Below are 27,368 nucleotides of genomic sequence, written 5' to 3'. Positions count from 1 at the left end.
AGCGCAGCGGGAGGCCATTGGACCCACCGAGTCTGTGCTGGCTCACAAAGTGATCCAAATGGTGTCATTCACCGCTTGCTTCCCTGTGGGCGTCCCTCCTCCCCAACAGCACCACCCACATACTCTGGGGGCACTTGACCAATAGGTACGCCCTCGGGGTGTGGGAGGAAGCCGGAGGGCTGGTGGGGGAGCTACACAGCCACAGGGAGAGTCTGCAGACTCTGGAGGGGGTCGGGATTGAACCCCGGTCGCTGGAGCTGTGTGGCAGCGACAACACCTGCGGTACCAACCGCCCCGTTGGCTGGCGTTACGCTTCCCCCTGGGTCCCTCCTTCTGTGCTCCGGTTCCTCTCCGTCTCTGATTTCAGGGGGCTGAACCTGGGAACTAACTGCTCCAAATACTCCCCTCCCCTCTCCCTCCCTCCCCCTCTCCCATCTCCCTCCCCTCCCCTCTCCCTCCCTCCCCTCCCCCTCTCCCATCTCCCTCCCCTCCCCTCTCCCTCCCTCCCCTCCGCCTCTCCCAACTCCCTCCCCTCCCCTCTCCCTCCCTCCCTTCCCCCCTCCCCTCTCCCTCCCTCACTCCCCTCCTCCCACTCCACACCCTCCCTCGGATAGATCAGCTCTGCTCTTCCATTGCTCTGTCTGACACTCGCAGCTTACTCCAGTGAACACAGACGTCACTGAGGCTGTAACGTAGAGCACAGGCTGCCCTGGTGAACTCAACCTGAGGGGCAACATTTTCCCCACAGAGGGCGGTGGGTACGTGGAACGAGCTGCCAGAGGAAGTGGTAGAGGCAGGTACAACAACAACACTTGAAAGGCAGTCGGACAGGTACGTGGGTAGGGAAGGTTCTGAGCGATATGGGCCAAACCCAGGCAAATGGGACCAGTGTAGATAGACATCTCAGACAGTATGGACAAGTTGGGCCAAAGGGCCTGTTTCCTTGCTGTACGACTATCGATGGACCACTCCTATGTTCTGTTTATTTTATAACGCCCGATGCAACCCTCACTCACCCACTGCCTTTAAACACAGGACCCTGTCATCAACCAGTTCTTCCCCACCCTGCTGCTGTGGACCTTCTCGGCTCTGTTACCCTCCATCGTTCATTACTCCTCCGTCGCTGTGGGCCACTGGACGAGGTAAGGGGCTGGTGGGGAGGGAGGAGGTAAGGGGAGCGGCTCCCTCCTTCCATTCAACCCCCGCACGCCGGGCTAAAAGGCTCCCCCTCCCTCCCTCCCCTCCCTCCCCTAACCCCCTCTCCTCCCTAGCCCCCCTCCCTCCCTCCCCTTCTTCTCCCTACCCCACCCCCTCCCCCCCCTCCACCCCCTGCCCCCCAACCTCCTCTTTCTCCCCCCCCCCACCCCACCCCACGACACTCACCCGCCCCCCCCCCCCCCCCCAAGGCTGTCGATCAGCTTTTTTGGGTTAGTCCTCCATCTGCTTAGCTCTCTCTGCTAGCACAGCCTGACCCCTTGGGCATGTCCCACAGCCCTGCTGTGGGCAACACCTCACACAACCAAAGAAAGCGTCATGTTGTTTTCCAAGTCCATAGCTCCCTGAAAGTGGCTGCACACGTTGATAGGACGGTAAAGAAGGCGTATGGCATGCTTGCCTTTGTTAGTTGATGCTCTGAGTTCAAGAGTCAGGAAGTTACGATGCAGCTTTATAAAACTCTGGTTAGGCCGCATCTGGAGTATTGCATTCAATTCTGGTCGCCCCATTACAGGAAGGATGTGGAGGCTTTGGAGAGGGTGCAGAAGACGTTCCCCAGGATGCTGCCTGGATTAGAGGGCAGGTGCTATGAGGAGAGGTTGGACAAACTTGGGTTGTTTTCTCTGGAGCGGCGAGGGCTGAGGGGAGACCTGATGGAAGTTTATAAGATTCTTAGAGGCCTGGATAGAGTAGACAGCCAGTATCTTTTTCCCAGGGTGGAAATGTTTAATATTAGAGGGCATGCATTTAAGGTGAGGGGGGGTAAGTTCAAAGGAGAGGTGAGGGACAAGTTTTTTTTTACACAGAGAGCGGTGGGTGCCTGGAATGTGCTGCCAGGGGTGGTGGTGGAGGCAAATACGATACGTGTTTAAGAGGCTCTTAGATGAATGTGCTGGGAATGGAGGGAGATGGACCATGAGCAGGCAGAAGGGATTCATTTAGTTAGGCGTTTAATTACTTCGGCACAACATGGTGGGCTGAAGGGCCTGTTCCTGTGCTGTACTGTTCCATGTTCTAAAACCAGGCAAATGAGTCACTTGAAGGTGTTTTCAAGAACAAGTGCAGTGTCCTCTTGCTGAGCCCGAGGACTGGTCAGGGATGGGATGGTCACAGTTGTTCGGGGATTTGCTTAGTGTCTGAAATTTGCTGCTCATCTTTTGAATTCATCAACCCATCCCCACAGGTCCAGTGAAAACCGCCTCACGATGCACAAAGTCTATACCTTCCTCATTATCATGGTGCTGATACTACCATCGCTGGGCCTCACAAGGTAAGGACTCTGTTAACACCGAATGGCTCCTCACACCAGGGATTTTAAATTAAAATCTGGGGACGTGATCAGTGCAAAGCCTGGATCATCCATTCCTGGTTGAGGCGAGAAGTTCTCCTCTTCAACCATTCGATTTCTGAACCAACCTGCACAACCTTAATCACCACCTCAATAACAGCAACACCATGACCACTTTGCACTGCAATGGACTTTGTTTTTTTTTAGTTCTAGAAGATAGAACAGTCCAGCACGGGACAGGCCATTCAGCCCACAGTGTTGTGCTGATCTTGATGCCAATTTATACTAAATGTCCTCCTCCTGTGTATCATCCCTATCCCTCCATATTCATGTGTCTGTCTAAAAGCCTCTTAAATTCCACCAAACTGCCTGCTTCCACTATTACCCCTGGTGACCCATTCCAGGCACCCACCCCTTTGCGTAAAAAGAAAAAACTTGCCCCTCACTTCCCCCCTCTAACCTTAAAAAGCATGTCCTTTAGTGTTTGACGTTTCTACCCCGGGGAAAAGATTCTGACTGTCTGTCCTATCTATGCCTCTCATAACTTTAATAACCTCTCTCAGGTCTCCCCTCAGCCTCCGACTCTCTAGGGAGAACAACCCAAGTTTGTTCAACCTCTCCTTATAGCTCATCCCCTCTAATCCAGGTGAACCCCTTCTGCACCCTCTCCCCATCCTTCCTGTAATGGGGTGACCAGAACTGCACACAATACTTCAAGTGTGGTCTGACTAAAGTTTTATACAGCTGCAGTGTTACTTCCTTACTCTTGTACTCAATGCCCCTACTAAAGGCAGCAAACATTCCATAAGCTGCCTTGACCACCTTATCCACTTGTGTAGCCAATTTCAGTGAACTATTGTTCTGATTGTGTTCTTTCTTGTAAAACTTAAGTATAGTTTATGTTTACTTTGTTTTTCTGGTGAATGCTGCTTATCTGATGCTCTGTGCCTGTGATTCTGCTGCAAGTAAGATTTTCATTGCACCTGTGCACAATACTTTGAGGTTTCTCAATAATAAACTCCACTTTGAGGTTTCAATGGCCACCAGATGGCAATATCAGGCATCGTTCAAGAAAGGTGCACAGATCGGTGAGACTGGTGACAAAGCCTCCTTCACCGATGGATAGTGGTGAACCAGTTGTTCTTGCAACAATTGACAGATTTGTGAAGGTTTTTATAGGTGCAATTTTGAAAGTGCTAACTTTGCAAACTCAATTCCCCTGTCTGTCTTCCTGATAATTAAACAGTCCATTGTGTGTGACATTTTTATTATTATTGTCACATGTACCGAGGTGCAGTGAAAACCTTTGTTTTGCATGCCGTCTATACAGATCATTTCATCACATCACATCAGTGCATTGAAGTAGTACAAGGGAAAACAATAACAGAATGCAGAATAAAGTATTCCAGTTACAGAGAAATTGCAGTGCAGGCAGACAATAAGGTGCAAGGAATAAATGCACAAAAGAATAAAGCAAGAACCTTACTAAATTATTCATCCATTCCTCTCATTCACTTGGTTAACCATTCAGACATCAGGTATATTCCCAAATTAGGGATGGAATGCAAATGTTTAAACGTTTTAAGTTTTCATTAAATGCAGATTAGTACAATGCACAACTCACTGAAAATATTCATTCTTGTAAAGCTCCACACAGACAGCACCAGAGGTCACAGGCATGAGTAATTGGGGACGTAACTAAGCACTGGTCAAATCGGCCCAATTAACAGCAGTCCTGTCCTGGAAACCCTGTGACCTTTTTTCTTAAAAAGATGTCAGTGGGCCTCTGAACCTTCTCCCCCTTACCCTGGAACCTAAACATAGGTGGTCTGCCCTCTGACACCTCTGCACCGTCTACCCTATCTATGCCCCTGATAATGTTGTCTCTCTCAGCCAGGTTCCCCCTCACACCCCACACAGGGAAAACAAAAGCAGCCTATCCGGCCTCCCCTCCATAGCCGAAACGCTCTATCCCAGGCAACATCCCGACGCATCTCCTCTGCACCTTCTCCAGTGCAGTGAGATCCTTCCTATAATGTGGTGACTGTGTTCAGTAATGATTCTGGTTGTTTGACCATTTCAGGGGGTACCTCAAGAGTCCACAACTACCTAGCACCAGCTCTGAAGATCAACCTGGCGCATAACTCCACTACCCTCAAACCCTCCAAGCAATTTGACTCCCAACAAACAAACTGCTGGAGGAACTCAGCAGGTCGAACCAGCATCTGTGGTGGGGGAGGAACTGTTGACTTCTCAAGTCGAGATCCTGGAACAGAAACCCTCGACCCGAAATATCGACAGTTCCTTTCCTCCCACAGATGCTGCTCGACCTGCTGAGTTCCTCCTGCAGATTGTGTGTTGCTCCAGATTCCAGCATCAGCCGTCTCTTGTGTTTCCAACTAAGCTGACTTGTTCATTTGTATACATTTCTGACCTCTGGTTGTAACATGATGTTTTCTTGCAATCTCCTGATCTTCCTGTAATGAAGCAGTTAGAAACATAGAAAACCTGCAGCACAATACAGGCCCTTCGGCCCACGAAGCTGTGCCAAACATGTCCCTACCTTAGAAATTACTAGGCTTACCCATAGCCCTCTATTTTTCTAAGGTCCATGTACCTATCCAAAAGTCTCTTAAACGATCCTATCATATCCGCCTCCACCACCGTTGCCAGCAGCCCGTTCCACGCACTCACCAGAGTAAAAAAACTTACCCTGACGTCTCCTCTCTACCTACTCCCCAGCACCTTAAACCTGTGTCCTCTTGTGGCAACTATTTCAGCCCTGGGGAAAAGCCTCTGACTATCCACATGATCAATGCCTCTCATCATCTCATACACCTCTATTATGCTATGAGCTTCAGCAAGGCTCATTGCTCACTGAGCACTTTCACTTCTCCATCGTCACACGATCCTCGTGATGCTTAAACTGGATACCACAGCACAAGGTAACTGAGTCACACTCTCTCCGTCTTATTTTTGTTGCAGTCTAGATTTCTTCTTTCGCTGGCTGTTTGACAAGAGATTTCTGGAGGAAGGCAAGGTCAGATTCGAGTGAGTAACCTGCCTCGGAGGATGTTCGTGAGTTGCGGGAATTTAGAGTCAACACTGAAGAGAATAGGTTCGGGGGTCTTGCTTGTGTTTCATGGGGTGGAGTAGGACACTGAGGAGACCTTGAAGAATAGGTAATTAGGTGAGAGTCGCAGGATTATACAGCAGGGAAACAGGCCCTTCGGCCCAACCATGCTGACCCAAGTTGTCTACCTGAGCTAGTCCCATGTGCCTGTGTTTAGCCCATAATCCCTCTAAAGCTTTCCCATCCATGTACCTGTCTAAATGTTGTACCTGCCTCTGCTACTTCCTCGGGCAGCTCGTTCCACACACCCACCGCCCTCTATGTGGAAAAAGCTGCCCCTCACGTCCCCTTTAAATCTGTCTCCCCTCTCACCTTAAATCTACACCCTCTAGTTTTAGACTCCCTTGTCCTGGGGAAAAGACCATGACCATTTCTGTTTGAAAGTGGTTAATCGGGGAGTTTGCTGTGTGAGGGATGTGTTGGTGTGTTTTAGGATGGATGACGCTATGCATCTGGCGTGTAAAGTATGGGCTCGTTCATGGATTTAAGGGAGGATCGAGCCCAGAGAGGGTTCACCAGGATGCTGCCTGAATTAGAGGGCATATGTTATCAGGAGAAGTTGGACAAGCTTGGGTTGTTTTCTCTGGAGAGGCAGAAGCTGAGGGGAGACCTGATAGAGGTTCATAAAACTATGAGAGGCATAGATAGGATAGTTTTCCCAGGGTAGAAATATCAAATACTAGAGGGCATGCATTTAAGGTGAGAGGGGGAATGTTCAAAAACGAAGTGTGGGGCAGGTTTGTTGCAGAGAGCGTGGTGGGTGCCTGGAATGTGCTGCCAGGGGTGGTGATGGAGGCAGATACGATAGAGGTGTTCAAGAGTCTTTTAGACAGGCACGTGGATGTGCAGGGAATGGAGGGGTATGTTTTAATTTGGCATCATGCTCGGTACAGACGTGGTGGGCCGATGGGCCTGTTCCTGTTCTATGTTCTACACCAATCAACCAATGTGTCATCCATAGAATGGCACAGGAACAGGCCCTTCAGCCCACCATGTCTGTGCTGACCACGATGCCAATTTAAGCAGCACACCTGCCTGCAGATGGTCAGTATCTCTCCATTCCCTGCCTGTTCATGTGTCTGTCTAAATGCCTCTTAAATACAAGTTTATGTGCAGGATGGGTTGCTGGGTGGAACATGCACCTGAATTTTATGGTGGAGGAACCGTATCCACAGCAGTGCAAGAGGTGGTCCGTATGTTCCGCTGCTGAGGTAGGGTTAGGGTTGTGCAGGTCGGTTCAAGGACCTGATGGTTGTAGGGAAGTAGCTGTTCCTGAACCTGGTGGTGTGGGACTTCAGGCTTCTGTCCCTCCTGCAGCTAGAAGAGGGCATAGCCTGGACGGTGGGGATCCTTGATGATCGATGCTGCCACCTTGAGGTGGTGTGCACACACAGACGAGGGAAGGGAAGTGGTAACGGGAAATGTCTGCGGGTACTTTTGAGGAGGGTTATGCATGGTGGGTGGGGGAGTCGGTGGGTGGCTGACGGAAGGGGAAGGCTGGCTGTGTGCGGTGTGTGGGAAACATAGAAGGGCTGGGCTTCTGAGTGGTGAACAAGAGGATTCACAAATGTACAAATTAGGACCAGACATGGGCCACCATTGGGTACGTTTCTGCCTGAGCTGACTGTAACCTCAGCTCTACATCCCTGCCTACACCAGATAGCTATTCACCTTTCTGCATATCTAAAATCTGTCTCCCTTTACATTATAAATATCCAAAACCACACCTCATCTCTCTCAAGCAGGTGACTCCCTTAATCAGTAACCCTTAATTCTGGATTCCCTCACATCCTGTCCACACCCCATAAGATATAGGAGCAGAATTAGGCCATTCAGCCCATCGAGTCTGCTCTGCTGTTCAATTTTCTTTTCAACCCTGTTGTCCTGCCTTCTCCCATAACCCCCTTACCAGTCAAGAACCTATCAATCTCTGCCTGAAGTACACCCAATGACTTGGCCTTCACATCCCTCTGTGGCAACAGATTCACCACCCTCTGGCTGAAGAAATTCCTCCTCGTCTCTGTTCTAAAGGGACATCCCTTTGTTCTGAGGCTGCGTCCTTGGATCAGAGACCACCCCCCCCCCCCGCCCCCGGTGACTTGGCTGAGGGCAGGGGCCTGAGGTGTCTGGAGCTGGGCTTCTAGAGAGTACGTCCACCGGAGCCCATTTCTCCCCCCACCCCCACCCCCCGAGGTGGTGGGGAAAGTGCCGCGAGGAAACAGGAGCTGGAGTCGGCCACTCGGCCCCTCAACCCGGCCCCGCCGTGGCTGATCACCCCTTCTGTGTCAGCTCCCCATGGGCCTCCGTACCCCCTGAAGACTGCTGTCGGGTGCAGGCCGTTCCGATCCACGTAGAATGCAACACCTCACATTTATCTGAATTAATTGTAATTGGTATATTATTGTCACATAATGAAAAGCTGTCCTTGCATACCATTCGTACAGATCAATTCATTACACAGTGCATTGAGGTAGTACAGGGTAAAAACAATAACGGAATATAGGGTAAAGTGTCACAGCTACAGGGAAGTGCATTGCAGATGCAAGGTCACAACAAGGTAGATTGTGAGATCAAGAGTCCATCTCATTGTATAAGGGAACCGTTCAATAGTCTTATCACCATGGGATAGAAGCTGTCCTTGAGCCTGGTGGTATGTGCCCTCAGGCTCCTGTACCTTCTACCTGATGGGAGAGGGGAGAAGAGAGAATGTCTGGGGTGGGTGGGGTCATTGATTATGCTGGCTGCTTCACCAAGACAACGAGAGGTATAGACAGAGTCCATGGAGGGGAGGCTGGTGTCCGTGATGCGCTGGGCTGTGTCCACACCTCTCTTTAACTAATTGAGTATTAAAGATTGTGTGTGTTAAAGGAAGAGAAAGATTACTTGAAAATCAAAAACCCTGCAGATGCTGGAAAGCCCGAAATAAAAATAAAGTTTGATCCCCACACTCTCCTCGTCCCCCAGGTGCGTGTTCCTCCCCGACCAGGGCGCCTTCTTCGTGAACTACGTCATTGCGGCGGCCTTCATCGGGAACTCGATGGAACTCCTGCGCCTGCCCAGCCTCCTGCTCTACACCTTCAGGATGCTGATGGCCAAGTCAGCAGCCGAGCGGAAAGTCGTCAAGCAGGTCGGTGCTTGCCTCGGGCGTCCTATGGGGCGGGCAGAGGAAGAGATGGGCGGGGAACCACTGGAGACCTTCGTACCACAGAGCAAGGCTTGGGCTGGTGTTCAACTCCGGCAGGGGGGTCCATCTGATGCTGAATGGAGTTGGCCATTCAGGCCCTTCAGCCCAACGAGTCCCTACTGACCGTTTATGCCTACATTGAAATCAGAACTAAAGATATTATTACTTTTCAATCTTTAGCATCAGAGAGTCCTAAAGCACAGAAACAGGCCCTTTGGCCCAACTGGTCCATGCCGACCAAGATCCCCATCCAAGGTAGTCCCATTTGGCCCACATCTCTCTAAGCCCTTCCGATCCACGTAGAATGCAACACCTCACATTTATCTGAATTAATTGTAATTGGTATATTATTGTCACATAATGAAAAGCTGTCCTTGCATACCATTCGTACAGATCAATTCATTACACAGTGCATTGAGGTAGTACAGGGTAAAAACAATAACGGAATATAGGGTAAAGTGTCACAGCTACAGGGAAGTGCATTGCAGATACAAGGTCACAACAAGGTAGATTGTGAGATCAAGAGTCCATCTCATTGTATAAGGGAACCGTTCAATAGTCTTATCACCATGGGATAGAAGCTGTCCTTGAGCCTGGTGGTATGTGCCCTCAGGCTCCTGTACCTTCTACCTGATGGGAGAGGGGAGAAGAGAGAATGTCTGGGGTGGGTGGGGTCATTGATTATGCCGGCTGCTTCACCAAGGCAACGAGAGGTATAGACAGAGTCCATGGAGGGGAGGCTGGTGTCCGTGATGCGCTGGGCTGTGTCCACACCTCTCTTTAACACACACAATCTTTAATCTTTAATACTCAATTAGTTAAAGGAAGAGAAAGATTACTTGAAAATCAAAAACCCTGCAGATGCTGGAAAGCCCGAAATAAAAACCAGGGATGCTGGGAGAGAGAAACACAGTCGCTGTTTTGGATCAAGGACCCCTCATCAGAACTGGGGAAGAGAAAAGACACAATTTATATTTAGGCTGCAGGGTGAAGGGACGGATAGGACAAAGGGAGTATCTCCGATAGATTGAGACAAGCTGTGGATCAGTCATCTGTTTCGGGAGGACTGTGCATGAGAGAACACGGACAAAGGAACATAAAAGCTGCAAAGTGGTAGGAAATTCCCAGTGAGAGAGGAGGTAGTGGAGGGAGAAAAAAATGTTTCTGTTGCAGATGGATTTTCATTTTTTCATTGCAGTGTGGGAGAATGAGGGGCGACCTTATAGGACTGTGTGCATTGACCCTATCAATGCCCCTCATGATTTTATAAAACCATAAGGTGTCTTTATTAGTTACAGGTACATTGAAACACACAGTGAAATGCATCTTTTGTGTAGAGTGTTCTGGGGGCAGCTCACAAGTGTCGCCATGCTTCCGGCGCCAACATAGCACGCCCGCAACTTCCTAACGCGTACATTAGAAACATGATAAACATTACATAGATCTAAGCATGGACATGCTGGGTCAAAGGGTGACTCTATGACAGTGACCGCACTTGTCATCATTTACTTCTGGACTGACCTGTGACATGGTTTTTCAGTCATTGATCTGCATTTTATTGTCCCATAGCACCAGGCATACCCGTTTGAGTTTGGACTGAACTACGCGTGGATACTGTGCATCTTCACGGTGGTGACCGCGTACAGCATTACCTGTCCTCTCATCGTTCCTTTTGGTAAGGACCCACTCACGGTGCTACGCACAGCACGGAGTTCGTCACTGCTGCTAATCTTGGCCTCCTCAATAGGAAATTAAACAGACTTGCGATCCTCCACGGCCTTGGGAAGCCCCGGAGTGGGTTACGTACCCTTGGAGCGTCGTCGCTGCCACGGTCTGGAAGATGGGAAGCCTACGTCCCCGACGCAATAACCTGCCAATGCTGCTGCCTGTCCTCCCCCAGACCTCCTCAAAGGGAAGGCACGATGCTGGTGCTCTCTTCCCCCAGCACGTCGAGTGTCAGCGTCAGACTGGGACCTCACAGCCCAGTGAGTACTGACGGACACTCATCCAGGCTAGGCAGGAGGTGAAAGAATCTCCTGGTGGTCACTTGTAGAAGCAGATGGGGGAATGACCTTCCGACACCACTGCACGTTGTACGTGTCCGTACAATGCAGCAACCCAGCTCTCCTTGACCTTGCTGCCCACACCGCTGGGCTGATCTGCACTAACTAGAGAGATCACAGGATGAATCCCTGTGTACAGCTGTAGGGTTCCAGGAGTTCAGTGAGCTGATCAGGGTAGGGTGGGAAAGTAAATGCACATGATCTTGCTTGCAATAATCCCTCTGTGTGTGTGTGTGTGTGTGTGTGTGTGTGTGTGTGTGTGTCCCTCTCAGTAATTGTGCATCTGTGTTCCTTGGAGTTTAAGAATGGTGAGGGGAGAGAACCTTGTTCAGACATACACGATCCTAACAGGGCTTGAACAGGGTAGAAGGTGAGGTGTTTTCACCAGTGGGAGCGTCACTACCAAGGCTGGTCATTTAAAACTGAGGTGTGCAGAAATCTCCTCTCCCAGAAAGTGGTGAATCTCTGGCATTCTCTACCCCCACCCCCCACACACACTGGTGGAGGCTGGATCACTGGATATACTTAAGGTGGAGGCAGGTAAACATTTGAAAGATCGAGGAATTGTGGGGGAGCTGGCACAGAAGAGGAGTTGAGGTCAGCCATGATCATATCGAATGCTGGGGTAGGTGAGGGGCCGAGTGGCCTACTCCTGCTATTTTCTTGTGCGCAAGTGTACGGTGCGTGCACGTGGTACGAGTGTGTGTGCATATGTGTGTGTGTGTGCACCCATGCGTGTGCACATCTGACAGTGAGCGAGGGGTGTGTTGTTCTGAATTGGTTTTGACCTGTGTCATTGCCTTGCCCTGGCTTCTCCTTTGAACCACACTAGGACTGATCTACATACTGCTGCGGTACCTGGTAGACAGATACAACCTCTACTACACCTACCTGCCCGTCAAGCTCAACCAGAGGCTGCACACCGCTGTGGTGAAGCAGGCTGCTGCCGCGCCCATCATCTGCCTCCTCTGGCTCCTGTTCTTCTCCATCCTCCGAGGAGGTAAGTCCATTTCTGGCCGGTTCCGCTCCTCCAGCACATACAACACACTGCCTGGATCATAGAATCATAGAACAGTACAGCACAATACAGGCCCTTCGGCCCACAATGTTGTGCTGACCTCTAAACCTTGCCTAAGATGATCTAACCCCTTCCTCCCACATATCCCTCTATTTTAAATTCCTCCATATGCTTATCTAGTAATCTCTTGAATTTGACCAATGTACCTGCCTCCACCACCACCCCAGGCAGCGCATTCCATGCCCCAACCACTCTCTGGGTAAAAAACCTTCCTCTGATATCTCTAAGTGTGGTCTAAGATCTAGGGTAGTTCAGAAAGCTTATGGGATGTTAGCTTTCATAAATCATGGGATCGAGTTTAAGAGCCGCAAGGTAATGATGCAGCTTTACAAAACTCTGGTTAGACCACACTTAGAGTACTGTGTCCAGTTCTGGTCGCCTCATTATAGGAAGGATGTGGAAGCATTGGAAAGGGTGCAGAGGAGATTTACCAGGATGCTGCCTGGTTTAGAGAGTATGCATTATGAGGAGAGACTAAGGGAGCTAGGGCTTTACTCTTTGGAGAGGAGGAGGATGAGAGGAGACATGATAGAGGTGTACAAAATATTGAGAGGAATAGATAGAGTGGACAGCCAGCGCCTCTTTCCCAGGGCACCGATGCTCAACACAAGAGGACATGGCTTTAAGTAATGGGTGGGAGGTTCAAGAGAGATATCAGAGGAAGGTTTTTTACCCAGAGAGTGGTTGGGGCATGGAATGTGCTGCCTGGGGCTGTGGTGGAGGCAGTTACATTGGTCAAATTCAAGAGATTGCTAGGTAAGCATATGGAGGAATTTAAAATAGAGGGATATGTGGGAGGAAGGGGTTAGGTCATTTTTAGGTGATGTTTAAAGGTCAGCACAACATTGTGGGCTGAAGGGCCTGTATTGTGCTGTGCTGTTCTATAATTCTATGATTCTAACCAGTTTTATACAGCTCTTAAACTCAATCCCTCGACTTATGAAAGCTAACATCCCATAAGCTTTCTTAACTACCCTATCTAGCTGTGAGGCCTTTTATAGATCCCCAGTTGCTGGTTCAGTCCTTCTCTCTCCTGCCTCCTGTAGGACTGACCGCGCCGACGTCCATCTTCACCTTCACCGTGGTGCTCCTCACTATTGCCATCTGCATCGTTTTGAGTTGCTCCGACTCCTTCAAGAACTTCACCATTAACGTGATGGTAAGCCGACGGGGCTCTGGGCGTGGAGGCAGCAGAAGAGGTGGGCTCCATGGTTGTGGGGTGGGGAGTGGGAAGGGGACTTCCATGGAGGTGGTGGGGGCAGGGTCAAACATCTTGGTTGGGTGCAGTGGTGCTGACTGGAGCACGCTGTAGTCTAGCATTGTGGCAGCACTGGCTGGGTATCCGTCGGGTTCGTGGACTCAGTGGCAGGGCCCAGCACTTCACTGAACCCCAGCAACGTGAAGCAGAGGAAGAGCATCAAAAGAAGAGGCTCGGCCGCCTTTGCTTCCGACAGCTTCACCAAATTCCCTCCGGCGTCTGTTCACCCCATGCCCCCTGCTCCCTCCAGAGTGCACTTTATCAGTGCGCTCCCGGCCAGAAACAGAACAACTCAGCGGGTCGAGCAGCATCTGTGGGGGAGAAGGAACTGCTGACATCTCAGGTCGAGAACCTGCGCCAGGACTGACCTCCGCAAATTAGAGGCTCTCCACAAAACCGTTGTGGAGAGCCCCAATTTCCCTCCATAAATCACGGGGCAGTCTGCTTTTCTGACGTTTATGGACTCGTCAACAATGAATAATTGACGTGCACATTCATTATCAGTTACCCACCCAATCGATTTACTACTTTTCCAATCTATCATAGCCAACTTGTGTCTCATACCTTTGTAGTTTCCTCTGTTCAGATACAGAACAAGTTTCTGATTTTGTGGCTTCACTCTTTGCCTTAATGCAGAATTTTATCGTGTTATCTTCACTATGCCTTAAGGGTCTAAGCAGACAGACACACAGGATTGTTAATTATTTGTTCCTTGGCGTAGGGAAGCCTGCTCTATAGTTTGTTCCTGAACATATTGGTCTAAGAAAGGCAGGAATTCCTCAAATATTGTTGCTATTAAATATAATTTAACTGGTCTCAGCTGAAGCAAAGCAGAACTTTTGGGAGGAGGGGTCCATAATGCTCCCAGCAATGAACTAGATTATTAGAATTGTGGTTGCAAGATTTTTAATTACAGATTGAAAGTACGAATTGCAAGGAATGGGATTGAACTCTTCCCCGCATCAATGCTCCAGCCTCTAGCTGCTAGTCTAGTCACCAATGGCATCACAGCCCCTCTGCAGGGGAATGTGTAAGAATATGGACAGTCAGGGACTTTTTCCCAGGGTGACAATGGCTAACACGAGGGGACATAATTTTAAGGTGATTGGAGGAAGGTATAAGGGGGATGTCAGGGGTAAGTTTTTTTTACACAGAGCGTGGTGGGTGCATGGAACGCACTGCCGGCAGAGGTGGTGGGGGCAGATAGAGACATTTAAGAGACTCTTAGATAGATACATGAATGATAGAGAAATGGTGGTTGGGGGGGGGGGGGGAAGCTATGTGGGAGGGAAGGGTTAGATAGATCTTAGAGCAGGATAAAATGTCGGCACAACATTGTGGGCCAAAGGGCCTGTACTGTGCTGTAGTGTTCTATGGACTATTCAGTGCACTTACGGAGGCTGGATGAGGTATTGGTTGATTGCTTTGAGTAGGTCTGTGTGCGGAGAGGAGTTTGGAAAACAGGCAAATGGAATGGGGTGAGATAGAAATCATTTAAGGGCTACTCACAAAGCATGTTAATTGAAGGCACCAGCAGTTGCTCCATAAATCACGGGGCAGTCTGCTTTTCTGACGTTTATGGACTCGTCAACAATGAATAATTGACGTGCACATTCATTATCAATTACCCACCCAATCGATTTACTACTTTTCCAATCTATCATAGCCAACTTGTGTCTCATACCTTTGTAGTTTCCTCTGTTCAGATACAGAATAAGTTTCTGATTTTGTGGCTTCACTCTTTGCCTTAATGCAGAATTTTATCATGTTATCTTCACCATGCCTTAAGGGTCTAAACAGACACACAACCAGGATTGTTAATTATTTGTTCCTTAGTGTAGGGAAGCCTGCTCCTGAACATATTGGTCTAAAAAGGCAGGAATTCCTCAAATATTATTGCTAATTTGGTTAGCTCAAAGTCACCCAGTCACTCCACGTAGCATGCCTCTTGAATTTCCTGTTTAATTCCATCCCTCACATCACTGGGACTGTTTGTCTTGAAGACAAGCCCCAAGGTTTTTGGCACCTTGGTGTTTCTTGGGTCCACCCACACAGCTGCCACATGATTTTCTGAGCCAGTCCTTCCTCGGCATTACACTGACTTCCTCCCTTTGTTAACACCACCCGCCTCTGTGACCTTTTTTTCCTGTCCTTCCTAAGTATCGACTACCAGTTCCTACTTTCGGTCACCCTACAGCCATGTCTCTGTAACGGTGGCAATATTATGATAATTTAGAGCTATTACATCACCTACATTATTGTACATGCTCTGTGCCTTTCAACTTGTCCCCAACATTATTAGCCCTGTGATTTTTTTCCCCCACACTGTCCCGTTTCCCTGCTCTCCACTTGTGCATCTTCTATTATCTATTTCTGCTCTGCCCGGGACTACAAGAAACTGCAGAGAGTTGTGGACACAGCCCAGCACATCACGGAAACCAGCCTCCCCTCCATGGACTCTGTCTGCACTTCTCACTGCCTCGGTAAAGCAGCCAACATGATCAAAGACCCCACCCATCCTGGACATTCGCTCTTCTCCTCCCCCCCCCCCCCCCCCAAATCGGGCAGAAGACACAAAAGCCTGAAAGCACGTACCACCAGGCTCAAGGACAGCTTCTATCCCGCTGTTTTAAGACTCTTGAACAGACTTCTTGTATGATAAGATGGACTCTTGACCTTGCACCTTATTGTCTGCCTGCACTGCACTTTCTCTGTAACTGTAAGACTATATTCTGCACTCTGCTATTGTTTTCCCCTGTACTACCTCAATGCACTGTTGTAATGAAAATGATCTGTGTGGAATGCAGAGGTTTTCACCATACCTCAGTATATGTGACAATAATAAACTGATTTACCAATTCTTTCCTTGTCTCCCCCTCCTGTCTCCCTGCCATTCTACTTTCTACCCTCCCACACAACACCGGCAACCGCCCCCTCCCAGCACTCCCATTCCAAGGATATTGGTACTGGCCCTGCCTGGGTGCAACCTGTCCAGTGTGTAGTGGTTCTGCCCTCCCAATATCCCAGGAATCATAAACTCTTCTCCTCACAATCTTTCCACCCATGTATTCATCCACTTTATCCTCCTCTCGCACCAGCACGTGGATAATCCTGGATTGGTACCTTTTTGTTTTGGAGCTCCTTTTATTTACCCTCTTCTCATTTAAGCTTGTAAGATCTCTGTCACCTTTTCTACTCGTGTCCTTCACACTGACAGGTACCACAACTGTAAGCTGTTCACCCGTCTCCTCCAGAAAGTCCTGCAGCTGCTCTGAGACATCCTGACGGCCATCAGGGAGGCAACATACCAACCAGGGGACTTGCTTGTGGCTGCACAAAATGCCTCTCTCTTCCCCTTCTGATATGAATCCTCCATCACTGTAGCCCTCCCATTCCTCTCCCTTCCTGTGCAGCAAAGCCACCCGTGGCACCACGTACGTGCCTACTGCTGCCTCTTCCCTCCTCCCCCCCCCCCATCAGTGTCCAAAGCCGTGCATCTGTTAGAGGGGGACGGCCACAGAGGATTCCTGTGCTTACCTGCCTTTCCAACTGTGCCCTGGTGACCACCCCACCTCTTCCTGCCTGGTCAGTCTGAACCTCCTCACCAATAAGCCAGCTCAGCCGTGGATGTTCCCCAGTGACTCCATCCCTAGCTCCAAGCTCTGATGTGGTTACCCGGCTGGATGCACTCCCAGTGTCCGCAGCAACACATGGTTGCCAAGGACACTAAAAGTTGCATCACTGACAAAGGCCTGGGGGGAGGCAGGGCGGGCGGGGCGGGTGCGGAGGACAGGGTCGTGGGAGCTGAAAACTTTCCTACACTTGCAAAGGCCAGAAGCAGCAAGAGGCAGGGCTGGGGGTGCTGGTGAACAACATCTGTCCTTTTCCAGGCAATGAAGCTGCTGAGCAAAGAGACGGACACAGAAGGAGCGGCCCGTGCCTGGCAATCAAGAGTAAGTAACGGGTCAGTGATAGAGACACGGGTCCTTTGTACCAACCTGTGAGGAGTTCCACCCTTCCAGTGACTTAAAGAAAAATGGTTAGGTTGTTCCTGTCCAAGTGACCAGTGCAAGGTGTGTGTTGTTAAGGAGATGTTCTGCACAAATGCAAGTTTGGGACTGTAGTGCTGTTGGGTGGCGAGGATGGCCACGGCTACAAGCAGCAACACAGACTTGGGCCAACACTCACGGTAGTGTAGCAGTTAGCGTAACGCCATTATAGCGCCAGCAACCCGGGTTCAATTCCTGCCGCTGTCTGTGAGGAGTCTGTACGTTCTCCCCGTGTGTCTGCATGGGTTTCCTCCAGGTGCTCCGGTTTCCTCCCACGTTCCAAAGATGTACAGGTTAGGAAGTTGTGGGCGTGCTATGTTGGCGCCGGAAGCGTGGCGACACTTGCGGGCTGCCCCCAGAACACTCTACGCAAAAGATGCATTTCACTGTGTGTTTCGATGTCAATATCTCATCTTACTGAACTGGTGGCAGGAGAGTGCCTGACTACGCCGCCGACAGGGTTTACTGAACTTCACGACCTCTGTAGGTGGGGGCCAGATTGATTTTTGCACAGCTACTTGTGTGGCTCCTAGCCCCTTCCGATCTAGCCAAAAGCAACGTTGGGAGGGTTAGTCTGTGCCGAGGGAAAATGGAACAAATTACACCAGCCTGCAAGGGTGGACCAAGAGATATATTCATCGTGATTGGCCTCCCATGATTCTGGGACATTAGAAAACTTAAAATGGCAATTATGGCCCATTTAATTAGTGCAGGAAAGCAAAACCAGATCAATATTAAACACTGGTCCATAAGGTAAGAACTAAAGTAAACTAAGCACTGGTCACCAAGTTCTACTTCAAGATGGGCAAAATTGAAAAGGAGAGAGGTTTATACTAAATTAGTTTCAAACTTTGGTTGAACTGGAGCACAGAACAGTACAGCACAGGACAGGAACAGGCCCTTCTCTGCCCATGGTTTTGCCAACATGATACTGAATTAAACCAAATCTCTTCTGCCTGTACATGCTTCGTATCCCTGCATATTAGGCAAAAGCAAAAAGGCACGAGAAGGGGTGCAAAAAGTAAAATCCAGGATCACATGGAAGGCTATATCTATGGGGCAAGTACAAGCTGAGTTTCCCCTCTCTTTGAGTGGCCTAATGGGGTATTTAAGATTATGAAAGGTTTTCAGAAGACCCAGTGCTTCCACTTGTGAAGAGCAAAGCTGGAGGCCATTAATACAAGGTAGTCACCAAGAAATCCAATGGCAAGTTCAGGAAGAACTTCTCCACCAGGGCACGTTGAGAGGTTGGAACCCAGTGGCACCAGAAACAGCCGAGGTGAATCGTGTAGAAGCATTTTATGGAAAGAGTGAAAGGACAGAGGATTGTGTTGATAGATTGAGCCGAGAGTGGGAGAAGGCTCACACGGAGCATAAATAGTTTCTATGGAGTCACGAGACTGCAGATGCTGGCGTCTGGAGTCACAAACAATCTGCTGGAGGAACTGTGGATTGAGAAGCTTGTCTGTGTCTCTGTGGAAAAAAGGATCGATGCAGGGTTTCAACACAAAACGTTGACAATTCCGCCCCCCCCCCCCTTGCTTGGGCCCCAGCTGTGCCTGCTTTTTCGATGGCTCTGTGGAACAGTCCGTGGTCCAAGCCTACACCGGTAACGCTCCCCAACTCTTTCTGCGCTACATTGACGACTGCATTGGTGCTGCTTCCTGCACCCATGTGGATCTCATCAGTTTTCATCAACTTCACACCAACTTCCACCCCGCCCTCAGAAAAGAGTCCAGATGAAGGGTCTGGGCTCGAACCGTCGACTGTTCATTTCCCTCCATTGATTCTGCCTGACCCACTGAGTTCCTCTGGCACTTTTTCTTTGTGTGTGTTGCTCCAGATTTCCAGCACCTGCAGGTCTCTCATGTCTCCAGAGTCAGTTGAACAGCACGGTAAAAGGCCCTCTGGCCCACACACGTCTATGCTGACCAAGATGTATATTCAAGCCAATCCCATTCCCCAGCATTTGGCCCATATCCCTCTAAACTCTTGTCATCCACATACCTGTTCACATACTGCTTCAATGTATCTACTGTACCTGCCTCAACCACTTCCTCTGGCAGCTGGTTCCATGTATCTACCACCCACTGTGTAAAAAAAAAGTTGCCCCTCAGGTCCTTACTAAATCTTTCACCTCTAACCTTAAAACTACGTCCTCTAGTTTTCGATTCCCCAACCCTGGAAAAGAAAAAGGCTGCTCACCCTTTCTATGCCCTTCATGATTTTATATACCTCCATGAGATCACCCCTCAGTCTCCTACACTCCAAGGAGTACAGACCAGCCTGTCCAACCTCTCCCTGTAACTCAGTCCCTCGAGTCCTGGCAACATCCTTGTAAATCTATATCCTTGTAAGTCAATAGATCATCCTCCATAATTTCCACCGTCTCCAACAGGATTCAGACATACCACCCTGACCCCCTTCTAGAAGATCAAAGGGGCACACAACACAGCAGTAGTTAGAGCTGCCACCTCACTGCTCCAGAGACCCAGGTTCAATCCTGATCTCCAGTGCTGTTTGTACGAAGTTTCTACATTCTCCCTGGGTTTTCACCAAGTACTCCCGTTTCCTCCCAACGATCTGCCCACTGTAAATTGCCCCTAGTGTAAGTGGGTGGGAGGAGGATCTGGCTGGAATTAAGACAGAATTTGTCACAGGGAAATAAGTGGAGGAATGGGATTGATGGGTGTGCTGAGATTTAATGGGCCTGTTTGTAAGGAAGTATGTAAATATATTCCCATTGCAATTCCCTCATTAATGTTCCATCTCCAACAACCGCTCCTATGTCTCTGCATTTTCCCATGCAGTCTCAGGAGTTGCAACACTGGGCATGGAGTAACACAGCATGGAAACAGGCCCTTCAGCCCAACTTGTCCATGCTACCTAGGTGCTCACCTGACCTAGTCCCATTTGGCCAATATCCCTCTAAACCTTTCCTATCCATGTACGTGTCCAAATGTTTTTTAAATGCTGCTATTGTACCTGCCTCAACCATTTTCTCTGGCAACTCGTTACCTGGGAAGAAGACTGTGCGCATTCACCCTAGGGCCCCTCATGATTTTATGGTCACCCCTCAGTCTCCAACGAGCAAAGGCCCAGATTGTCCAACCCTCCCCCTACAACTCAGGCCCTCAAGTCCCGGCAACCTCCTCGTAAATCTTCTTTGCACTCTTTCTAGCTTAATGAGATCTTTTTACCTCTTCCCTTCCCGCCATCCAGGGGTCCCAAACAGTCCCTCAAGCAGCCCAATCCTCCCGTCAGTTGTGGCTGCCCGACCTGCTCCGGTGGGCTCCTCGTGGAGTTTGATGAGGCAGCGCAAACTTCCACAGGCCCCCTCTGCTGGAAAATCTGCCCCCGCCAGGGTTAAATCCGATGCAAGCTCATCAGCCTGCATGCAAAGAATGGGAGGTATCAGCTCCTGGGATAATTCGCCCCCCCAGCATGTGGGTGTCACTGACGAGGCGAGCATTCATTTCTCACCCCTGGAGAAGGCCTTGGTGGTGAGCCACTGCAGTGGTCCTGCTGAAAGTACTCCCACAGTGTTACTTCAAATAATAAATGTGCAACTACTGCAAGTTAGTTTCAATGATCTTAATTAATGTACTGATAAAGCCACAATATATATTTCAAGCTATAAACAGCGTCTGTGCTCTAAAGATAGAAAATAGCAGCACTTGGCCTTTCAGCCCGTTCCCACTTTCAGTATCATGGATGATTGCGCTCCTGTTCCAGAATTCTCCCCATTTCTCTTGATCCCTTCAAGCCCAAGAAGAGGAAAGTTTTAAAAAGGGTTCTGAGGGGCAACTTTTTCCACATGGGGGGTGGTGGGTATATGGAACGAGCTGCCAGAGGAAGTGGTAGAGGTAGATAAAGTTACAATGTTTAAAAGACATTTAGACAGGTATGTGGGCAGGAGAGGGATAGGGGTCAAATGGGACTTGCTCAAGTAGACAACTTGGTCAGTATGGATGAGTTGGGCTGAAGGGTCCGTTTCTGTGCTGTGTAACTGTGACTTCATGAACAATAAGTACAAAACAGACAATGAGTTGGCTTCAGTGGAACAAACAGAACACTACAGCACAGTACAGGCCCTTCGGCCCACAATGTTGTGCCGACATTTTATCCTGCTCTAAGATCTATCTAACCCTTCCCTCCTACGTAGCCCCCTATTTCTCTATCATTCATGTGTCTATCTAAGAGTCACTTAAATGTCCCTAATGTATCTGCCCCCACAACCTCTGCCAGCAGTGCGATCCACGCACCCACCACTCTGTGCAAAAAAAAAACTTACCCCTGACATTCCCCCCCCCCCCATACCTTTTTCCAATCACCTTAAAATTATGTCCCCTCGTGTTAGCCATTGTCGCACTGGGAAAAAGTCTCTGGCTGCCCACTCAATCTATGCCTCTTATCATCTTGTACACCTCTGTCAAGTCACCTCTCATCCTTCTCCTCGCCAAAGAGAAAAGTCCTAGCTCACTCAACCTATCCTCCTAAGACATGCTCTGCAATCCAGGCAACATCCTGGTAAATCTCCTCTGCATCCTCTCTAAAGCTTCCACATCCTTCCTATAATGAGGCTTCCAGAACTGAACACAGTACTCCAAGTGTGGTCTGACCAGACTGCTATAGAGCTGCAACATCACCTCGTGGCTCTTGAACTCAATAACCCGACTAATGAAGGCCGACACTCTGTACGCCGTAAGTGGAGATTTGACAATGTCACAGATGCACACACACATTCAGTGGCTGCCCTCACACCGACAACAGGGACTGCCCAGACCAGGAGATAGGCCTCATCGGGTGCCAAAGCTGTTCTGAGTGTACAGTGAGACAGGCCCTGGGCTGGAACACACAGCAGGGACCAGGCTGAGACAAACGCCAGGGCACTGGGCAAGCAGGCTGCAGACGACCCAACTCAGTGGCTCAATGACAGCAACTCCCTTTCCTTTGCCTCTTGTTCGATGGGTGATCTGGGGGTTGGGGGGCATTGGCAGCTCAGAATGTCCCAGTGCTGATCACAGGAGGGGAAGCAGAAAATAAAATGGATTTTTGTTGATCTCCCGACTCACTTGGGAGATTTGTCTGCATTCTACACAGGGTGGAGGACAAGACGGGGTGCGCTTATGATGAACACTACCTGCAGCTGGAGAAAGGGGCAGTGTACTCTATAATGGCTGACATTCTGATCTTTGACCTTCGTCCTCCACGTTCTATTCCATTTACAGGCCTACGTCCCAAAAGTCCTGCGAGCAACCAAGACAGAGAAGAGCCACCTCGACCCACAAAACCACCCGACATATGGTACCATGGGGAACAGCAGTCAGCTCAAGGAAGAGGACGAACCCCTGCCTCCAGATGACGTTGCTCCTCTGGACAACATTGACAACGATCGAATATATCTGGTGGATAGTGAAGACGGACAGAGATAAAAACACAGCCTTGGTTTTGGAACTGCACTAACCCTAACTACCACCGTACAATACTGTGATGCTGGTTTTGGCACGAGATACTAGCACATTAGACGGTTCATTTACCTGAACCCAACACCACAGGCAACTGACACAAAGAGGGTTTTTGATGCTAATTTTTTTTCTCAACATGTTTTCTTTTTTAAATAAGATGGAACTTAAACACTTCAACCCTTTTATTTCGCCACTGCCTTGAGGATGAGCATTAATAATGATTGGCATCTTACACAATTAATCCAGTTGGGAAGGGCGTTTCCTTCAGAAGATCTCCGAATTTCACACATTTCCCGATTGTTGGAGTATTTCGAGTTAAGGACGGCAACCAGATGCATGAGCAAGTGGTGGCTCTCTCAGCTTGCACAGAGCCAAGTTAAAATGGCACTGTTCAGGTTAGACAGGGACACCAATACTGGCCCATTTCCCTTAAACTTAAAACCCCAAATTTGTTCAATTTTAAGTGTTAACTTTGGAAATAAATGGGCATGATCCTGTGAGAAGCTGTGGTAGAGAACGGGTGCTGTTTCACTGTTCTCTTCATGCTGTGTGCGGGGGGGGGGGGGGGGGGGAATGAACAGCATCATAGTACCTTCCTGTCACTGATCATGAGTGGTTAACATGAAGTGTGGACTGGTTATAGAACATAGAACACGACAGCACAGTACAGGCCCTTCGGCCCACAAGGTTGTGCTGACATTTTATCCTGCTCTTAAGATCTATCTAACCCGTCCCTCCCACATAGCCCTCCATTTCTCTATCATTCATGTGTCTAAGAGTCTCTTGTATATCTGCCCCCACAACCTCTGCCGGCAGTGCGTTCCACGCACCCACCACTCTCCGTGTAATGAACTTACCTCTGACATCCCCCTTATACCTTCCTCCAGTCACCTTAAAATTATGTCCCCTCCTGTTAGCCATTGTCGCCCTGGGAAAAAGTCTCTGAATGTCCACTCGATCTATGCCTCTTATCATCTTGTACAAGGTTAATACTCGTCTTCCAAAGGAGGAGACAGAATATGTGCGAGAGTAAGTTTAACAATAATGGTGTCGATATTTATCTGGGACAACATTTGGCTTGATGTCCACTGACCTGTTATTTCCAGGGTTACATTCAACTGTACACTAGTTGTGTAACGTGTCATAATTCCAAGCTGTGGCTGGTGGCCGCGACACTACAGCTATCGGACACTGCGACACAAACAAATACAGGGTTAGCAGAGATCTTCGAGTAAAGCCCATCATTTTCTTCAGAGGGAGTTCCAGGAATTGAACAGTTTGCCATATCCAATTAACTTAAACATTGTTGCTAGTGCAACAAGGGGGAAACAAGCCATATCTAAATGTGCTTACCTTCTTGGCACTGAAGTAAAGGCTCCACTTGTCTGTGTGGAGCAGCCAGTTACCCCAATGAACAAACTCTGATGGGTGCAATTTAAATATAGCCTTTGGTATCCAACTCTAATTTTCATTCAATGGGAATTTTAAACCATGGGGGACTTGAGGGGCACGTTTTTCCACACAGAGGGTGGTGGGTATGTGGGATGAGCTGCCAGAGGAAGTGGTTGAGCCGGGTACAACAACGTTTAAAAGACACTTGGACGGGTGCACGGATAGGAAGGGTTCACAGGGATATGGGACCAGCTCAGGAAGGCACCTTGGCATGGACAAAAGTTGGGCTAAAGTTGCGCTGTGTAACACTGTGAATTATTGTTCAACATACAATAGAATAGACAATAGATGACAACAATAGAATCAGGTGTATTGTTCTCTCACCCCCAAAGTAAATTTCACGTCTATTTGTTTGCCACAAGGAAACATGTTATCGCAGGCTGACCACACCTTAGAGTCACGGATGTGTAGCGCGGACACAGCCCCTTTTTGGCCAGAGTCTGCACCAACCGGCAAGCACCCATTATACACCAATCCCATTTTACTCTCCCTATGTTCCCATCAACTCTCCCCAGATCCTACCACACACTGGGGGCAATTTACAGCGGCCGATGAACACTCCGAACCTTTGGGACGTGGGAGGAGACTGGAGCATCCGGGGAGAACGTGCAAACTCCATGCAGACCGCGCCGGAGGTCAGGATCACACCCGGGTCCGGGTTGCTGGAACTATGCGCCGGCAGCTCCACCAAAGATGCTCCCAAGCAGCTACAAAAGACATCAACACACTAACTGGGCACATCACAAAACTGCGAGCGATAGTTAATACAGAGCAAGAGTGCAGAAAGGCTTTGAATTCTATCCATACTCCCAGGTGCCGATGACGATTAAAGCACCGAGATCACACGGTCACAGCTAGTGTTATTGCTACAGGAGAGTTTTGCTCGGCTGAAATGTTTACACCCCGGTTGGAGCTCAGATGCACGAGGCTAGCTCCTCCAACACTTGTTGAATGAGAACACTTCTGGTCTGGCAGAAATCAGGAGGGCAGACCGTTAAATGCAGTTTTGATACCCAATCTGCCAGATTCCTAGACATTTTCTTTCTATTCTACAACATTAAAATCACTCGTGCAGATAACTGGGTAGCTGTATATACTTGCACAACGATCTTGCAACACGAAGTGACTGCAACCAGCTAACCCGGCATTGCCCCACTGGGTCCCATCCCTCAGAACCACGGCGATGAAAGTGGTTCCTACTCAGCTATGAGTTAAGGTATGGAGGTGGTGGTCGCCACTGTCCATCAGTGTTCGACAGGCCACTGAGTGGAGGTCATGCAGAGGAAGCCAGATCGATCTCACAAAGAGGGTTTTGCACACTCAAATCACACCCTGTTGAAATCAGACTGGTCTCCAATTGGTATGGCGACTGCTCATTGGGGATTGGGTGTATGATTGGCAATAGAGGCACTGACAACCAATTAAAGGCAGCTGGATATAACTCCCCTCCTCCACCACCCCCGCACCCCCGAGTGTAGGAGGCTCAGGGGTGACAACATGGTGGTTTATAAAGTATGAGGGACATAGATAGTCAGTCTTTTCCACAGAATAGTGGAGTCTAAAACTAGAGGGCATAGGTTCAAGGTGAGGGGAGAAGATTCAAAAGGAATGGGAGGGGAAACTTTTTCCACCGAGAGGGTGGTGCATACGCAGAATGAGTTGCCAGAGGAAGTGGTAGAGGCGGGTACAACCGTGACATTTAAAATGCATTGGGACAGGTACATGGATAGGCAAGGTTTAGAGGGATATGGGCCAAATGCAGGCACATGGGCCTAGCTCAGTTAGGCAACTTGGTCGGCATGGAAGAGTGGGGCTGAATGGCCTGTTTCTGTGCTGTATAGCTCTATAATTGAAGATTAAGGATTGCTGACTCACTTTAAAAATCGGTAATGGTCTGTGGGCAGACCCAGGCGTGGAAATCAAATGTTTAGCCCAAGTTTGTACAATATTTACTGTTTATTGAACGTCTTTAAACATTTTGCAAGTTCCACAGATGGCAAAACAGTATTGAGCCAGTGCCAAGACTGGAAATCTGATACACCAGAAGAAAAAATCTGATCAATGCAGAGGCTAAGTTTAACATTTCCCTCATTGCAATTCCTCGAACTTAAAAGGTTGGGCGTATTTTTCTTCCTCTGCAGAGGAGTGTATCCATTATCTGTGGAAAAGTCCAGCACGCGTCTGTTACACACCAGGTTGCTACAAGTGCAAAACAATCTCGATAAAAATCTTGAACACTGGTCCTAATCTGATGAGCTGAATTTACAAGCAGGTACAAGTGCCCTCTTATCAACCTCAAATTTTTAAGCAGTTTAAAAACTGCTTGAATTTGATTATCACTTGCAACTCACTTGAGAGGACAGAGCAAGCTAGTAGCTTATCACCAAAACTGCGATCCAAAGATTACCCGTGAGGAACACCATAGGAGAATTCTAAACCCAGCAAATCGGAGAGAAGTGGAAAAGTGGCGGTAGTACGGCACTACAAGAACTGATTGGTACACATCACCCAATATACTCAACATTTACTATAGTTACAGCTTTGAACTGCTAGTGCAGAGAGCTGAGTGTAATGCACTGTTGGGAGTATTAACTTACAATGGCATTAAACAAACAAAAGTTGTGCTTTACCACCAACTTGTATTCGTTGCAGTTTAGACTGTAACCAACGTCTCTCCCATTAGGTTTGTCTGGGCCATAGACCAATCTGACTGGTTTGCTTTAGCTTTAGTTCTCAGCCAATAATTCAATCATCTGCAGTATCAACATGGGTTTGGAGAACTTGCCAACCCCCTGCCCAGTTTCGGTTTTGTACCTTGCACTACGGTTGGCATCAGGAAGTGTCTGAACCTCCAGACAACCCACATTCGCAGGGTGAGGAGCAAGAAGTTGGATGAAGCTTCATTTCAATGCACCCCACTGGTAGCATCTACAGAGTTACTTCCCCCTTTGGTCCTCTCGACAAGACTAGATGAAGATGAATTCCAATCATCTTGTGAAAATAGTCTACACACGACAACGTGCTGTAGGCAGTGAAAACCAGAGTTTCTGGGAGCACACAAAAAAGTGGATGACGGTTTCTCATCTGTCAGCCAGCCCTGAACCAAACCCAGAAACACTGCACACCATCATCTACCCTGGAGTTGGTAGCCCATCCAACACGCAAGCGGCTGAGAGGAGG

At 48.9% G+C, this 27,368-nt stretch overlaps 1 protein-coding gene across 2 annotated transcripts in view; it reads left to right on the top strand.

Moving 5' to 3' along the window:
• Positions 1 to 23,253, top strand: part of LOC127574933 (CSC1-like protein 1) — a 75,691-nt gene extending 52,438 nt beyond the window's left edge. For both annotated transcript variants that reach the window (XM_052024452.1, XM_052024451.1), the window contains exons 15-23: positions 1,036 to 1,142; positions 2,399 to 2,485; positions 5,489 to 5,554; positions 8,601 to 8,763; positions 10,390 to 10,495; positions 11,716 to 11,883; positions 13,008 to 13,120; positions 17,110 to 17,172; positions 22,500 to 23,253. In XM_052024452.1, coding sequence (XP_051880412.1) covers positions 1,036 to 1,142; positions 2,399 to 2,485; positions 5,489 to 5,554; positions 8,601 to 8,763; positions 10,390 to 10,495; positions 11,716 to 11,883; positions 13,008 to 13,120; positions 17,110 to 17,172; positions 22,500 to 22,703 — 1,077 coding nt within the window. In that variant the 3' untranslated portion in view covers positions 22,704 to 23,253. The remainder of the gene's footprint in view (positions 1 to 1,035; positions 1,143 to 2,398; positions 2,486 to 5,488; positions 5,555 to 8,600; positions 8,764 to 10,389; positions 10,496 to 11,715; positions 11,884 to 13,007; positions 13,121 to 17,109; positions 17,173 to 22,499) is intronic.
• The last annotated feature ends 4,115 nt before the right edge of the window (positions 23,254 to 27,368 follow it).

The sequence above is a fragment of the Pristis pectinata genome, chromosome 10 (genome assembly GCF_009764475.1).
Source record: "Pristis pectinata isolate sPriPec2 chromosome 10, sPriPec2.1.pri, whole genome shotgun sequence".
In the NCBI taxonomy this organism is placed as follows: Eukaryota; Metazoa; Chordata; class Chondrichthyes; order Rhinopristiformes; family Pristidae; genus Pristis; species Pristis pectinata.
The sequence above is the reverse complement of the archived record's forward strand: the minus strand, read 5'-3'. Positions and strand labels throughout refer to the sequence as shown.